Here is a 15689-nt window from a genome sequence, read left to right as displayed (position 1 = left end):
AAGTCATGTGTTCTAGACCCCTAATCATTTTTGTTGCCCTTCGCTGGACTCTCTCCAATTTATCCACATCCTTCTTGTAGTGTGGGGCCAAAACTGGACACAGTACTCCAGATGAGGCCTCACCAATGTCGAATAGAGGGGAACGATCACGTCCCTCGATCTGCTCGCTATGCCCCTACTTATACATCCCAAAATGCCATTGGCCTTCTTGGCAACAAGGGCACACTGCTGACTCATATCCAGCTTCTCATCCACTGTCACCCCTAGGTCCTTTTCCGCAGAACTGCTGCCTAGCCATTCGGTCCCTAGTCTGTAGCGGTGCATTGGATTCTTCCATCCTAAGTGCAGGACCCTGCACTTATCCTTATTGAACCTCATCAGATTTCTTTTGGCCCAATCCTCCAATTTGTCTAGGTCCTTCTGTATCCTATCCCTCCCCTCCAGCGTATCTACCACTCCTCCCAGTTTAGTATCATCCGCAAATTTGCTGAGAGTGCAATCCACACCATCCTCCAGATCATTTATGAAGATATTGAACAAAACCGGCCCCAGGACCGACCCTTGGGGCACTCCACTTGATACCAGCTGCCAACTAGACATGGAGCCATTGATCACTACCCGTTGAGCCCGACAATCTAGCCAGCTTTCTACCCACCTTATAGTGCATTCATCCAGCCCATACTTCCTTAACTTGCTGACAAGAATACTGTGGGAGACCGTGTCAAAAGCTTTGCTAAAGTCAAGATACAATACATCCACTGCTTTCCCTTCATCCACAGAACCAGTAATCTCATCATAAAAGGCAATTAGATTAGTCAGGCATGACCTTCCCTTGGTGAATCCATGCTGGCTGTTCCTGATCACTTTCCTCTCATGCAAGTGCTTCAGGATTGATTCTTTGAGGACCTGCTCCATGATTTTTCCAGGGACTGAGGTGAGGCTGACTGGCCTGTAGTTCCCTGGATCCTCCTTCTTCCCTTTTTTAAAGATTGGCACTACATTAGCCTTTTTCCAGTCATCCGGGACTTCCCCCGTTCGCCACGAGTTTTCAAAGATAATGGCCAATGGCTCTGCAATCACAGCCGCCAATTCCTTCAGCACTCTCGGATGCAACTCGTCCGGCCCCATGGACTTGTGCACGTCCAGCTTTTCCAAATAGTCCCTAACCACCTCTATCTCCACAGAGGGCTGGCCATCTCTTCCCCATTTTGTGATGTCCAGCGCAGCAGTCTGGGAGCTGACCTTGTTAGTGAAGACAGAGGCAAAAAAAGCATTGAGTACATTAGCTTTTTCCACATCCTCTGTCACTAGGTTGCCTCCCTCATTCAGTAAGGGGCCCACACTTTCCTTGGCTTTCTTCTTGTTGCCAACATACCTGAAGAAACCCTTCTTGTTACTCTTGACATCTCTTGCTAGCTGCAGCTCCAGGTGCGATTTGGCCCTCCTGATATCATTCCTACATGCCTGAGCAAAATAGGGATCAGGGGTACCTGTCAGCCCACATTCCCCTCCCAAGTGTGTGTTCCCCCTGCCCATCTAAAGGGTTGTTACCCTCCCCTCTTCCCTGCCGCCTCCCCCATGTGAGTCAGGGACAAGGGATGTCTGAGCCTCTCACCCTTCCTGCTCCCAGTATGTGTGCCAGATTTGAAAGCTCCTGCCCATCTGTGGACATATGATCCCCCAGCCTTCCCCCTCATGTGAGCCAGGTTTGGGGGGAGCTTGCCTTTTGAGGGTGTCTGAGCCCCACCCCCATATGTGAATCACAATCTGGGGAAGCCTTGTCCTTCTAGGTGGGGAGTTTAGAACAGCCATGCTTAAAGCATGCGCCAGGAACACGCTGCTGATGATGGGGTGAGGAGCTGAGTGCAGGTGTGCTTGACACGCACCAGAAACTCTCCAGCGTGGGGGACAGGAAGTTCACACACCTCAGAGCTGTTGTTTCATCTACAGTAAGTATTCTCTCTCCAGAGAATCTCATTGAGGTGAACTGGCTGTTTTAATGGCTGAGCCTGCTATGTTGTTGATGGATGTGTAGAACTCCTCCCTTCCATTCTCTCTGTAATGTCATGCAGGATTGTAATGGAGCTCCAGTTCTGAGCTAGCTAAAGTTGGGAAGCCCTTCCTGATTAAATGACAGCTCTTCTAAGTGCTCTAAAATCTGCCTGCTTAGACAGATTGTCTTGAAGTTTGCTATGCCTTGTGGGAGTGTAGGGAGGGTTAGTGATCCAAATGTGGGGTCACTTGAGCAAGGGGTTCTTGAGATACAGCCTGCTGGGGAAAAAACAGCATTTCCTTAAATTCAGATTCTAGCAACTTTGAAGTTTGAAACTCATGTGGGGCAAAAATCTGAGAATGAACTATAAAGATTTAGGGAAAATGTGGTTCTATTAAGGGTTGGTGTGTTTGTTTTTTGTTTTGTTTTGTTTTTCAAAGCATGACCATTATCCCCATTTCACTATAGCAAAATATACAGAGGTGGGAGGAAAGGAACATTTAGGAATCACATAGACCTGTGTGGCCTAGTGGAAAGACCACTGGATTGGGACTGTTCCCAGCTCTGCCACTGACCTGCTGAGTGACCTTGGGCAAGTCACTTCATCTCTCTCTCTCTCTCTCTCTCTCTGAGCCTTGGTTTCCTATCTGTAAAATGGAGATAATGACATGTAGGTCTTTGAGATCTACTGATGAAAAGCACTATATAATAGCTAGGTCTTCTGATTATTAAATAGCCACAGCAGCATTCAATTACAAACCTAAATCAGAACTACAACTGTCTAAATAACCTCTACCAACAAACATTTTTCTTTTTAAAAAACTAGGAAATTAAAAGGCAAAAAACTTTAGAATAAAGTTAAGGATGCTGTGGGGAGAGCTTGTGCCCTTCCAGAACATCGAGTTCAGCAAGACTCATACTTTGGAAAACCAGAAAGTACAAAGTTATGGTAGATGCCTACGCAGCCTTAACTCTGCCTTCTTTGAGAAACACCCCAATACACCCATTGCACATGTGCTCTCGCTTTCTCCCTCCCTCTCTCTCCACTGCCTGTGCTTGCCCGATGATCAAACACTGAGCCTACTCCCTTGACAGAATATTACTTATAAAATTTAACCACTTTACAGCCTTTTACAATCTTTCCATACATCTACAACAGACAACACCTAACGTATATTTTCCCATTACCTATCGTTAAATCCACAGACTGCTGTCATATCCCTCCTCACCCATGGCAAGAAGACCCCAGTGCCCTGCTAGTGACACAACATCCACAATACTGTATTGAAATTATGTAGACTGCAGCCTCAAGTTGTTCTTTGAATTCTGGTCCCTATTTGTGTTCCACCAAGGCTGCACATGCACCTGAAACAGCAGAGTTCTAGCAAGTGGTGTCTGCTGGTCCGCACCTCCACACTGAGGGTGTAAGGGGCAGCATGCACCGATGCCTCTCCAGTTCCTTTTTACTGTGTGGCCTGAGTTGGAATCTTCTAGTGTCTGGAACTGATCATCTTCTACGTTCTTGCCTGTGAAATATTTAAAAGTTTTATCCTGTTAATTATTTTTTTTATAGTTAGATAAATAGTTAAAATTCCCTGCCCCAGGGAATCCTCCGATCCCGCGATGCAGGACTTAAATCACGCCCAGCCTTCTGTGTTGCATCCCCTTTCCTGACTCCTCTTCATTCAGCGATGATCACCAGTGCTGCCTCTACTGCCTTGGAGAAACTCGTATCTCCTCTAAGTACAGCATCTGCCTCTCCTTGCCAGTTGAACATGGCAGGCATGAGAACTCTTAACTGGAAACACCTAACAGAACGTGCCATGAGGCTTGAGGCTTCATTTGAATCCAGCCTGTGGTAACCCTCCTGTATGTGGACCTGAGACATCAAGGAATGCACCTTCTAGCTCAATGCCTTACTCAGACATGGGAGTGGCTTGAATAAAGGACACTTTCACGTGGCCCTTCTCATGAGAATAAGATGCACTATTGTAAACTTAAGAGCAGAGCCCCTCCTAGACCATCTTAGAGAAGGGATCCCTCTCTGCAAGTTGGGCAAATCTTCATGCTCGTGACCATGATCAAAAGGCTCGTTGGAGCAATGCTCTTCAACATGGACCTCGATACCAATCAAAACAAATCACTTGAGTGTCAAAGGACCCTAAACCATCATTACCAACGATAACACAAGCGAAGAGTACATCACTAGCAGTACCACCACAGCCCCAGAAGGAACCACCAACTACTAAGACACGGACACTGATGGCACGGGGCAATGAGACTCGGCCTCCAGAATCCTACCACCCCAGAAAACCTTGTCATCCTCCCGTACCCGCAATCCCCCCCGCCCCGTTGTTCAGCCCTACCCTCACCAGGGAGATCCTCTCCCATTCCATCTTCTAGCTGTGGCTTCCCAATACCTGTACCAGTGAGGCCACTTATAGAACCAGACCCAGAGTTCTCATCTTCTAGAGTCACACTTTCCAGTGGAACCATCTTCCCCTCCACAAAGGGAGTTCAGTCTGGACAGAGGTTCAGGAGTCCTCTGTTTTCAGCCTTGTTGATCTAATTGTGGACCTCATCCCTTGGGATCACCACATAGGTCATGGCTATAGTGGACAGAATGAAAAGGTCTTCTGGTCTCTTCTCAAAGAATTTCATTTTGGATAACTTCCTTTATCTATGTTTGTTATGATCTGGCAGGCAATTCTCCACCAGACAATCTGACTGCTCATTCCACAAGATTACAAGCAACCTCAACGGCATTCCTCATGCAGGTCCTATCCAGAACATCTGTAAAGCAGTTGTTCTAATTTTATTCCTCCACCATTCAGTACAGCTGCACCTAAAACAGTGAGTGCCACTGGAGTGCATGCAAATATTTTCCAGAGGCTATTGCCAGCTCCAGGGTCAGAGTTAAGATTGCATAAGCGTTTACCTTACTCTGCGTTTTCTGCTTTTCAGGAATTTGAGTTTTGCAGAGCTCGACATTCTGAAAAGTACAAACTAGCACCTGTCAACTTTAACTTTGCGTTAATGAAGTTTTTTGCCATTTAACTTTTTTATATATTTGTATATTACATATACGCATAGGCCAAGATGTTAAAAATGAGCCTAAAATTAGGCTCCTAATCTAATAAGTGTCCTAACTTTAAAAAGTACTGAGCAACCAACAGCTCCTATAGGCTTTTGGAAATCTTTTGTGTAGTTTTAGAAATTTCTAATGTACTCTTTTAAACTGTTTTCATGTTACTGACCTTTTTAAAACTTAATTCCATACAATTTACCTCTTGTTACACTCTATTTACCGAAGTATTTGTATACTGTAATAAATGGTGTTTTTATGAGAAACACTATGGATTTGGGCAACTTTTTTTCTTTCCAAACATAACCTATTCTCCTTGTTCTCTTTAGTTTTTAGATGAAGTATCATCTACTGAAAGTAAAGAGCCCAGTGGCATGAGTGAACCACTACATCTAAAAGAAGGGTAACTGAAGTGTAAAGTACTGTCCATTACACAAATGTTTAGTAAAGAAATTATATCAAAGCAAGAATGTTTTGCATGTCCATCTTTTAGCATTTATACATGTAAATCTGTATGAATTTTACCCTTATTTAATTACAGCAAATTACTTTATAAAATGAGCAATAATTAGAAGACATGTTGCGTTGATTATGCTATTTATGAAATTTGTGAAAATACTCCATTCGAGATACATCAATGATATGTAGTTTGTAGAATTCGTTAACCGCTCTTGTGGAATTTTTATAACTCACCTTATCGTATTTCTTAATTTTTTAAGTGTGTCTCTGTATTTCTGATGGAATGTAATCATGCCCTCTCAGTGGCAGATTTAATAAACGTTAAAATGTATTTCAGAATCCCATAACCTGCTATTAGAATGACTTCACATGCTCTGCTTCTTGAGCTCTGAGACCCCAAATATACCAAAGCAGAAAAATACTTCCCATAATTAGAGAGCGTATGAAAGTTTCATTCTTAATGAATCATGGAATATTTGAAAAACGTGGGGCAGAGATGGTTAATGGTAAAGTAAAAAGTTTCTTTTGCCCATAAACTCCCTTGAGTTAATCTATTTACAAGCTATTCCTGGGTTAAATATATTCAGTTTATATCTGGGAAGCAGATTTTTAGCAACGGAATCATCCTCTGCAGAATAATAACTTCTGGCACATGAGAGTTAAATGGCCAAACTTATTTAATATGGAAAATTGTGTACCTTTTACCCTGCCAAAACATGGGGGAGAACAATGCTTGTTCCCAAAACATACTGAATAGAAATGGGGAAGAAGACAGCTACAACAGATAAGTCACTAAACATCCTGATTCACAAGCCTTATCGGCGCTAGGGGATTTACCCATTGCTGAAAATAGGTGTCAGCAAAGGGTGCAGTTAAAGCAGTGTTTGAATGTAATTTGTTCTGGTCTGCATTTGCCTTTGAACTGTGTTGAACATCAGTTCAGCTGCACCTGTTTCCTAAGCTAGATGAAGCTATATACTCTGAGGAAGATGGAGAGGAGAGAGAATCTCATTTGGATGCACATCACCATTTTGGTAAAATGCAGGTCTCCAGAGGTATGCAAGAGGCCCCTGTCCTGGATTGCTGCTTCAAACAAGTGATGGGATTTTGATTGTCTAGCGCTCAAAGTTCTTACCTGCTAAAGAATCTCTTGACAGAGTCACTATAAGAGAGGGAGTTTCAAGATCTATTTTGTGAACCAAAGTAGTCTTTAAACCTAGATTTTTCGTGTTTTCATTGCATGACAAATAGCTCATTCTCTCCAGTTAGTTTTTAAACTAAGTTTTTAAAGCAAAGCTCTTTCGTAGGTGAGGTTTGTGCATTAATAATGTGATTTCTCTGTACAGTGAAATGTATAAAAGAGCTCAAGGAAGAACTCGGATTGGAAAAAAGAATTTCAAGAAACGATGGTTCTGCCTAACAAGCAGAGAGCTCACTTATCACAAACAACGAGGTAAATCTTAATCTGTTTTTCAGCAATTTGGTTTTTATTGAACACTGCTTATGTAATTGTGCTAAGAAATGGTAAATGTGTGTGTCACAGCCATTAAGTGACTTTAAATATCATGATCATGTTCTTATTTACTGTAATAACAAAACACTAACAATTTTCAATCTTTGGCTATTTCCTTTTCTGAAGTGATTCTCAGTGTCTTGGTTGCATCCAGTTTTGAATCCTGTTTGTTTGTTTATCCCCAAATCTGTTTGCTTTTTCCCCCCAGAGGTGCATGTTGCATATAGGATTGTTCTACCCTGCATTCCAAACACTTCCCATCTGAGCTGTAGAGATCTAGTTCCTAGCCATCCTGCAGAAGGACTTCGACAAACCCTACTATAATTCCACACTGTTGGGTTCCCCATAACCAGCAGAACTATCAGCGAACATTGGGGAGTTTTTACGATTTTAAAAGGATTTCTAGCTAGAGTAAAATGTGTGCTGGTGACTAAAAGTTTTCTGGAAATGTACTGTGTTAATCACAAATTAGTTTGACTACTTCATAGACTATTACTTGTTTATAGAATCACAAGTGGAAAAAGGTCTACAGAGCAATCAATTTCTTCATCTCACAGAACTGTCCTTAAGGGTTTTCACCATTTAATCAAGAGTCTTTACTATTTAATCAATCAGCAGAAATCCAAAATTCAGGAATCTTCAGTTCATGAGCTGCAGAGCCTAGTTTTCATTCAGGAATCAAAACTGCCTGTTTTTGTTATCAACCATGAAACCTTGATTTCTGCCTTTACCCTATCTGCAGACCTATCAAAGAGGATACTGTTACTTGTGTGATACTGTGAAGGAAGTGGTCTACTGGTGACAGAACTGTGACATATATACATTTTGAGGAGCACTTAGAAACACACTGACAGCATGACTATAATTGTCAGTTATGAGTAACAAACAAAATAAATTGATGCTAGCCAATGGCCCATGAATAGGCATTTATATGTTCTGAATAGTTGACTGTATCCATTACATCCTTAGTGCTGCCTGACTAAAGCTATATACGCAACATGAATTAGGAGTTCATATATGGTACCACAGCTAAGAACTAGCTTTCATGTTTTTGTCTCTTCCTGTGTTCTGTGCTACTCATTCACAATACGCAAGGGTAAGGATCTCATCAGTATTTTCCTGATTATTGGCACTTTGCCTATCAAGTGGAGGAACTGCTTTCCTAGTCTTGGAGTGTTTCTAGCTTGCTCATCCTGAATCTGCCTTCACTCATAGTCTTCACACAGTATGTGTAGGCATGCTAATTTAACTAACACATTTTGACCCATTAGAAGTGTTGGATTTCAAAAGGACATGATACAGTAAAGTCTTGATTTCCTACACAGGAAGGCTTTCTCTCTTCCACTGGTCTGTTGCAGAATGGCATCTGATGAGATTTGGTCTATGTTGATCACAATTCAACTTCTCACTTTAATAAAAGAACAGTGAACATACTTGTTCAACCTGCTTCCTATGTATTGTTTATTAATTTATGCAACACTACAAACAAATGAGTGAGAAACAAATGTGTTTTGCCTGTCCGTAATGTCTATTTTTGTGCCTCATTTCTGAGCCCTTTATTCTCATATCACTAGTGTTAAACCTTTTGATTAGTTTGTCCTTTGTCAACAATGTGGATGCATATCTTGTGAAATCTCAACTTCTAGTATCCGTGCTCTGATCCCAGGAAATGATTTGTAGTCTGATTCATTCTTGTTATCCATTCACAAATTTATGCAGACAAAGAACCAATTTACATCATTCCAATCAAAAACATCCTCACTGTGGAGAAGCTTGAGGAGAGCGCCTTCAATAGGAAAAATGTGAGTCAGATGTAGCTTTTGAAATAATAGATTCATAATTCCTGATGAGTTCTTGAAGAAATGACTAGTGGTGATAACTTCATAAAATAATCCCTTATCACTTTAGAATTAAATTCTCAATTTTTTTCTGCTCTGGGCTTCCAAACAAACATTTTTTGTCATTACTTCAATCCCACAATTCTCTGGGGTCATGAAACCATAGCTGTTCTTTGAGCAGAGGTGATAGAGGAGGCAGCTCTGGAGGGTTCTGATGCCTTTTAATTTGTGGAGAAATTATGTTGCTGCTGTCTGTGAGATGATGCTGAAGGAAATAGGGGGATTTACATCTTCTCTTCCCTTCCCTCCTCATCCACATGTTGCTTTGCTCCAAAGGAGTGCTGCTCAAAGATGGAGAGCAGCTGTCTGAGCACCAGGGGCCATGGGGTCAAGGCAGCTGGTTCTTTACCTTCTTGAGCAGTGCTTCCTGGTATCTGGAAGTGGTGTAGCCAGGGAGCAGAGATGATGAGTGAGAAGTAGTATCAATGTCCCAGGGTGCTTGGTCAGATTAGAAATGGGGCAGCAGCAGCAGCAATAGAGAGAGGAGGAAGAAAGACCTCTCCTTTCCTCCGCTTAATTCACTTCCTGTGGTTCCTTGTGGCTGTTGAGTTTTGGTGATTTTTTTTTTTTTTACAGTGACCTCTATTCAGTTGATTTGAATATCTTCAGAGTTACTCAGTATGTTGACTCTGTCACTGAATAGAATTTTTGCAGAATAAAACACTTTCATCCACAGATGTTTCAAGTGATTTATGGAGAGAAGCCACTCTATATCCAGGCAAATAACTGTGTGGAAGCTAGTGAGTGGATAGAAGCTCTCTGCAGGGTAAGCAGGTGTAACCAGAGGAGACTGAGTGTTTATCATCCCTCCGCTTTTCTGAATGGGAACTGGCTTTGCTGCAAGGCCACCACTGAGAACACAAAGGGCTGCACTCCATGCACTGCGTAAGTTGCTTCTGAAGTAAAAAGCATTCTACAATAAAATGAGTCATTGATTCCTTTTGCAACTTGCAGATGGTTTAAGCATTAGTTTTGTGTTTTCTTTCACAAGTTAGCTGTATGCTTCTCTTCTAGTTAAAAAATAAAAATAAAATAGTAACCATGCTTTATCAGTATAAAATATTTTATTTTGATAGGCATGTTATTTCATCTAATATTTTAAAATACAAGAAAAGGGCAGTGTAGCATGTAAATTAGAAATGCTGTAAGTTATTGCTATCACTCTACAGACTATATATTGTAGCTCAAGATTCCTCTAGTCTGGGCATTGATTATTGGATTACCTCACCCACCAGTATTACAGAAGCAGTAGTTTTTAGAACCAAGTGGGTTCTTCACATATACTGTAAATATGGGAATGCAGTGCTGTCCCTCTCCTGCTGCTGCTACAGAAATGGCTTCTCTCAGCAGCTGTGCCACAGACCCTTTGGATTTTTCATGGCTGCTGTCTCTTCCCTCCCCACCCTGCAGTAATTGACAACCATCAGCCAGATCCTGTCATCTAATGCATCTGCTTTGCACACTGCCAGCAGGATGAAGCCTTGAAGCTGGCTTAGCCAGCTATACAGAGATATCCCTGTTCACCCTCTGGGCTCTGGTGCACGGAATGAATGGAAGGCATGTTGAGGAAGGGGTGTAACCAGTGTTGCTTATCACTGGCTACCTCTGGATGGTGCAACTGCTCCTTTTGGATTGTTAGCAGCTGTTGAAAATTAGAGCAAATTTGAGGCTTCTCTAGTTTGATCAGATTCAGGATCCAAGTTAGGATCCACAGATGGCAGAGAGCCACTATATCACACCCTGCTAGCTAAGTTGTACACAGTTCGCTGACTTGCAACTGATGATTCAGCCCCAAGTCTGTCACTGTGCTGTTCAAGTAGTCCACTTTACCTTCTTACCTAGTATTCTACCAACCATTACTACAATAATTTTCTTTAAAATATACTGTACCTAAAGAAGAAAACAAGCAATGTAATCTTACAATTTGTGTTTGTCGGACATTTTGATAGAAGTATTAATTTGCTACTTAATTTTGTTAGGCTGCTGCTTAAAAAAATAAAAAGCATAATTTTGCATTTCTAATAAATTTATCTTTAACTTGATGGATTGTATGCTACCCTCAATGTTTAATTCAATCAACACTATTAAATCATCTAGTCCAGTCTCCCAGACCCATGGAAGATAATACCGTATAGTATTAACTGAAAGAGTATTATTATTTTAAAATATCTCAATTCATTAACACAGTAGGACTTCCACCAATTCAAATGAACATCACTTTTTAAGAATGTTTTCATCTCTTTATTCCTAAAAATATTCCATTATACTACTTTAAATAATGCCTCTCCCTCCTAGTGTCTTCACTTTCAAATATAGTAGGGACTATTAAAACTGGGCATTTATTCCCCATGGTAACTAACCTTATTGTGGCATTGGAATTATTTTCAAATATACGGCAAATTCTGCTGTAAAAGTCCATTTTTAGTAACGCTATACTGTCTTCTACTTTAATTTGTGTAAACTCATGTTTTTGCATCCATATAAGATTTATTAACTTGTTAAATCTTGAACACTAGTTTGAATATGTGAAGTTCTATGTGAGTGACAGGCATTATAATTATAAATGGATAAATATATTGAAATTCATTCAGCTCTTATTTGCGTTCAAGCTCTCTAGGAGAATGGCTTGCAATATTTACTATCTGTATCTTCACCTAACTTTATTTTGTAGAGGTGTTCCTGCTGATATTCAAATTGAGATTGATGGGGATAGAGAAACCGAAAGAATTTATTCACTTTTTGCTATCAACATGCCTAAACTACAAAAGATGGAAGGTATCTGAATACTAATTCAATGGAGTTACAGTAGCATAAAATAATTGTAATGGCATGGAGAATAAGACTGATAATGTCATGTTAATGTTTTATACTTACAATTTTATATAAAATTAAAATGAATGTACTTTCTACTAAATTTCTGATATTGCTGTATGATCAAATCATTCTCATTCAGCAGTTTGAGGTGGTTGTCTCTGTATGTGCACATGTAACTCCCATTAATGTGCTAATTGGATTTGTTTGCAAATTAACGAGAATATATACAATTTCCATGCAGTGAGCAAAGGGAATGTCACTTATGCTCCCTTACACCTAGAGCCACTTGGTCTTGTACTATTGCTTTTTATTAGTGCTGAGAAAAAGAATCCTTGGTGGCATGACTAAGAGTCAAGAAAGAATCAGTTTTATGGCAGCATTACCGGTAGTCCTTCTATTGTAGGGACCCAATATGTAGAATAAATGTTAGACCCATTGAGGATGAACTTACAAAGCTAAACCAAGTTGCTCACCATATCTCATTAATACCATTTTTCCTCCCTGGCTTAGTCCATTTTACGTTTGTTAAAAGTAACTCCATATTTGAAAACTTTGAAATCCCTATCTGATCAATGAGATGAGTTAGCTCTGTTTACTGAAAGTAGAAAACTGTAACCTTTTATTTGTGGTGGTCTTTGTAGAGGCTTGTGGAAGTATTGCAGTCTATCAAGGTCCACAGAAAGAACTAGACGACTATTCTAATTTCACAATTGAGGACTCTGTAGCAACTTTCCAAACTCTTCAACAAATAATAGCCATAGTAGAAAAGCTGAACGAGCCTCATGAAAAATATCGGAAGAAAAGGTCATCAAGTGCTAAATATGGCAGTGAGTAAGTATCCTCTGTAATTCCGGCCACCCTGTATGTACATATGGGGAAAAAAGATGGGCGGTGGGGGCTTTCAAGCGGTACAAGTGTCTTAACACCTTCGGATGATAGCTGTTGAGTTTAAACCTGTCAGGGCAGGGATTCTTTTCTTCAGTGTTTGTTCAGTGTGCAACACAAATGGGGGCCCCAAACCCAACTGGACATTTGGGGACTATCTTAATGTAAAAGTGTATTACTACTACTGTTAATACATAAATCAGGTATTTAGACGAGCTGATTCACCACCAGATTATCATGACACTTCATGGGGCATAATACTATTCCCCAGAAGTACTGCTTCTGAAACAGGATTCCCAGGAAACCAAGTCAGCAAACACTAACACTACTAAAAGTACTGCAACAATGACTGGTGTGAACACCTGTCAGTTTGACATACCATTGGCCATGGTAAAAGGTGCGTTACATCAGCAGTCAGGCTAGTCTAGAACTTCAGACTTAACTGTCAATCGTGAATATTCATACTTTGTTTGTTTGTCATGGGGTTTTTTTTCCTTTGTGTAAGGAAGACCCAAATTGTAAGAGAAGGAGACCTCTTAACATTGATTTCCTGTTTGCTCAGTGATTTGAACAGGTCTGTTTCGGGGCTAATGTTGCTTTCGTGTGATAGCACATCAGGATTTGAGCAAATAGTGAGACTTCCCAACATGCACTAAAAATTATGCAGAAAGTATAGCTTGACATTTTAAAACAAACTAAGTTAAATTATATGATTATTAGAAACCAGCTATTTTTCCAGCAAAAATACTTATATGCAGTTTTATTTTCCAGAGAAAACCCAATTGTTGGAAAAGTTTCCTAACAAAACTAAACTGTGGCTTATGTGGATTCGGAAGAAACTGGAAGTGTGTTTTTTTTGGTGGGTTTTTTATTCATGGTGTACACTTGTCCGAAGTATTTAAGAATGAACAGAAATGCTACCTGTGTTCACAATCTATTTAATATTTAATAGAGAAGTATCTGTTTGGGAAACTGATCATGAGGGTTATTCCTGTTTTGATGAAGAACTTGAAGCTCCATGTTCTTGAAGTATCAGTTGTGAGTAAATCTAAATATTTCTGCAATTGCTTTTTTTTTTTTTTTTTTTTTCTTGGAACATCCTAAAGGAATTAGCTTTCTGAAGGAGGAAAATCAACACCAATTGTTGATTGGATTACATCTCTCAATATACTGGACTCGCATTTAATCCACCATCAGTGCCTGCTGTGCTGAAAGTCTTGCAGTGGAAATCCCAACATATGGTGACTCAAAAGGATCTGAACCTTCACATTCAGTGCATGACTTTTTTCTCTTCCTTTGTCAAACTATTAATTTTGTCAGGTCTCCAAGGTAACTGCAACTGAAGTTTTATAAAATCATGCAATGTGTTCTGTGTACTGCAGACACCAATGTTAGTTATATTTTTATTTTAAAAAAAATTACTGAAGAAGGAGAAATCAGGGAATCTGTTATTAGATTGTACTTCTTGTTTACATTTGGGGTGAGCAGTGGATGGCGTGACATAAGACCACAGTCTGTTTTTCTTTTGTAAAAAATCAGGTACTAATTTTTCTTGATGTTTTTTTAAATTATTATTATTATTTATTTTTAAAATGCAGATTAGCAACACTTTTTGGAAGCTAGCTTTCCTGCAAATGAGAAGAATGCAAATGTGACAATGCTGTGGTTGGTTGGATACTGTTCACTTTACATCTTCCCATCTAGGATTTTTTTGAAAATAAAAAATTGGCACATTTCGGTCCAGCTCACCTCTCATTACAGCTATATTAAATAATCTCTCTAGAATAATCACTCCAAGCACTTTAGATATCTGGACTGCCCCAGATTATATTTTTAGATACTTTGTAGTATCTAATCTTTATGATCAGTTGAATGATCAGTGCTGTTATGTGTTAAAAAAATGCTTTATGACTATTTTTTAATTTCTAGTTATGTGGGGGTTTTTATTTGTCAGATCCAACAAATATGAACTGGCATTCTTGAGTTTAGAAAGTTTTGATTCTTGCTCTCTTCCTCTGAGAATTAATGTTTATGCTGAAAACCATATCTGTACATAATCCGTAGAAGCAAGGTAACACTTTGGAGAAGAGAAGGCTAAACTTTCCTTCACCAGTATTAAATATTATGGTATACATGGTAAAGTAAAATAAAATAAAACACACTGTGTACAGGTAGTACTTCATTTTTGGAGCACTTGCTGTTTTTTTATAATCATGATTTGCCCCAGTCAGAGTTGAGAATGTAATTCATCAGTACAAATGTAGATCCACAATGTTTACAAAACAATAAGCTGTTTAAAATACTGTTGTAGGGTGCCTTCTTCTAAAATCCAGTCAGTTGGTATCACAGGATTGAAATCACTGTTGAAATTAAGGTAACTTTTCTATTAGAACAATCACTTTTTAGTATTAAAGCAACTGATTGAAATCAGTTGGGATTTGATACCAGTGTCTTCAACATCAAATCATTTATTACTACTTGCCATTTTACCAACAAGTATAGTCCTGTTTTTGCATTACTTTACTATTGGATGTATTCTTAAAAGAATTTTACTTGCCCTCAATTTCAGTTAGAAAAAATTCAATTTGTTGTTGACACCCAGAAATGTATTCTGTCAAGGTCAATTTGACCTAGCTATTTGCCAAAGAAACAAGGTTTGCCAGATTTGAACAGCACTAATAAGTGTTAGAATTAAAAGGAGTACTTGTGGCACCTTAGAGACGAACAAATTTATTTGAGCATAAGCTTTCGTGAGCTACAGCTCACTTCATCGGATTTTTCGTGAACTACAGCTCACTTCATCGGAATCCAATGAAGTGAGCTGTAGCTCACGAAAGCTCATGCTCAAATAAATTTGTTTGTCTCTAAGGTGCCACAAGTACTCCTTTTCTTTTTGCGAATACAGACTAACACGGCTGCTACTCTGAAACCTGTTAGAATTAAGTTTTGCTATTTATTGTGACCAGCCTTATTACAAAATGTGCTTGTGTCTGTTTCTTGAAGCCTGTTTCTGTCACTTAACAGCAAAGTTAAAAATATAAC

The 15689-nt window shown here is 39.6% G+C and overlaps 1 protein-coding gene across 4 annotated transcripts in view; it reads left to right on the top strand.

Annotated features, from left to right (window-relative positions):
* Nucleotides 1-15448, top strand: part of RASA2 (RAS p21 protein activator 2) — a 113762-nt gene extending 98314 nt beyond the window's left edge. For 2 of the 4 annotated variants that reach the window (XM_048865422.2, XM_048865424.2), the window contains exons 18-24: nt 5408-5481; nt 6884-6990; nt 8770-8852; nt 9625-9833; nt 11620-11723; nt 12404-12593; nt 13419-13734. In XM_048865422.2, the coding sequence (XP_048721379.1) occupies nt 5408-5481; nt 6884-6990; nt 8770-8852; nt 9625-9833; nt 11620-11723; nt 12404-12593; nt 13419-13449 (798 nt within the window). In that variant the 3' untranslated portion in view covers nt 13450-13734. The other 2 variants (XR_007358612.2, XM_048865423.2) reach the window with 2 other exon arrangements.
* Nucleotides 15449-15689: the final 241 nt, after the last annotated feature.

The sequence above is a fragment of the Caretta caretta genome, chromosome 9 (genome assembly GCF_965140235.1).
Source record: "Caretta caretta isolate rCarCar2 chromosome 9, rCarCar1.hap1, whole genome shotgun sequence".
NCBI classification, from domain to species: Eukaryota; Metazoa; Chordata; order Testudines; family Cheloniidae; genus Caretta; species Caretta caretta.
This window is presented reverse-complemented; position numbering and strand designations above follow the sequence as displayed.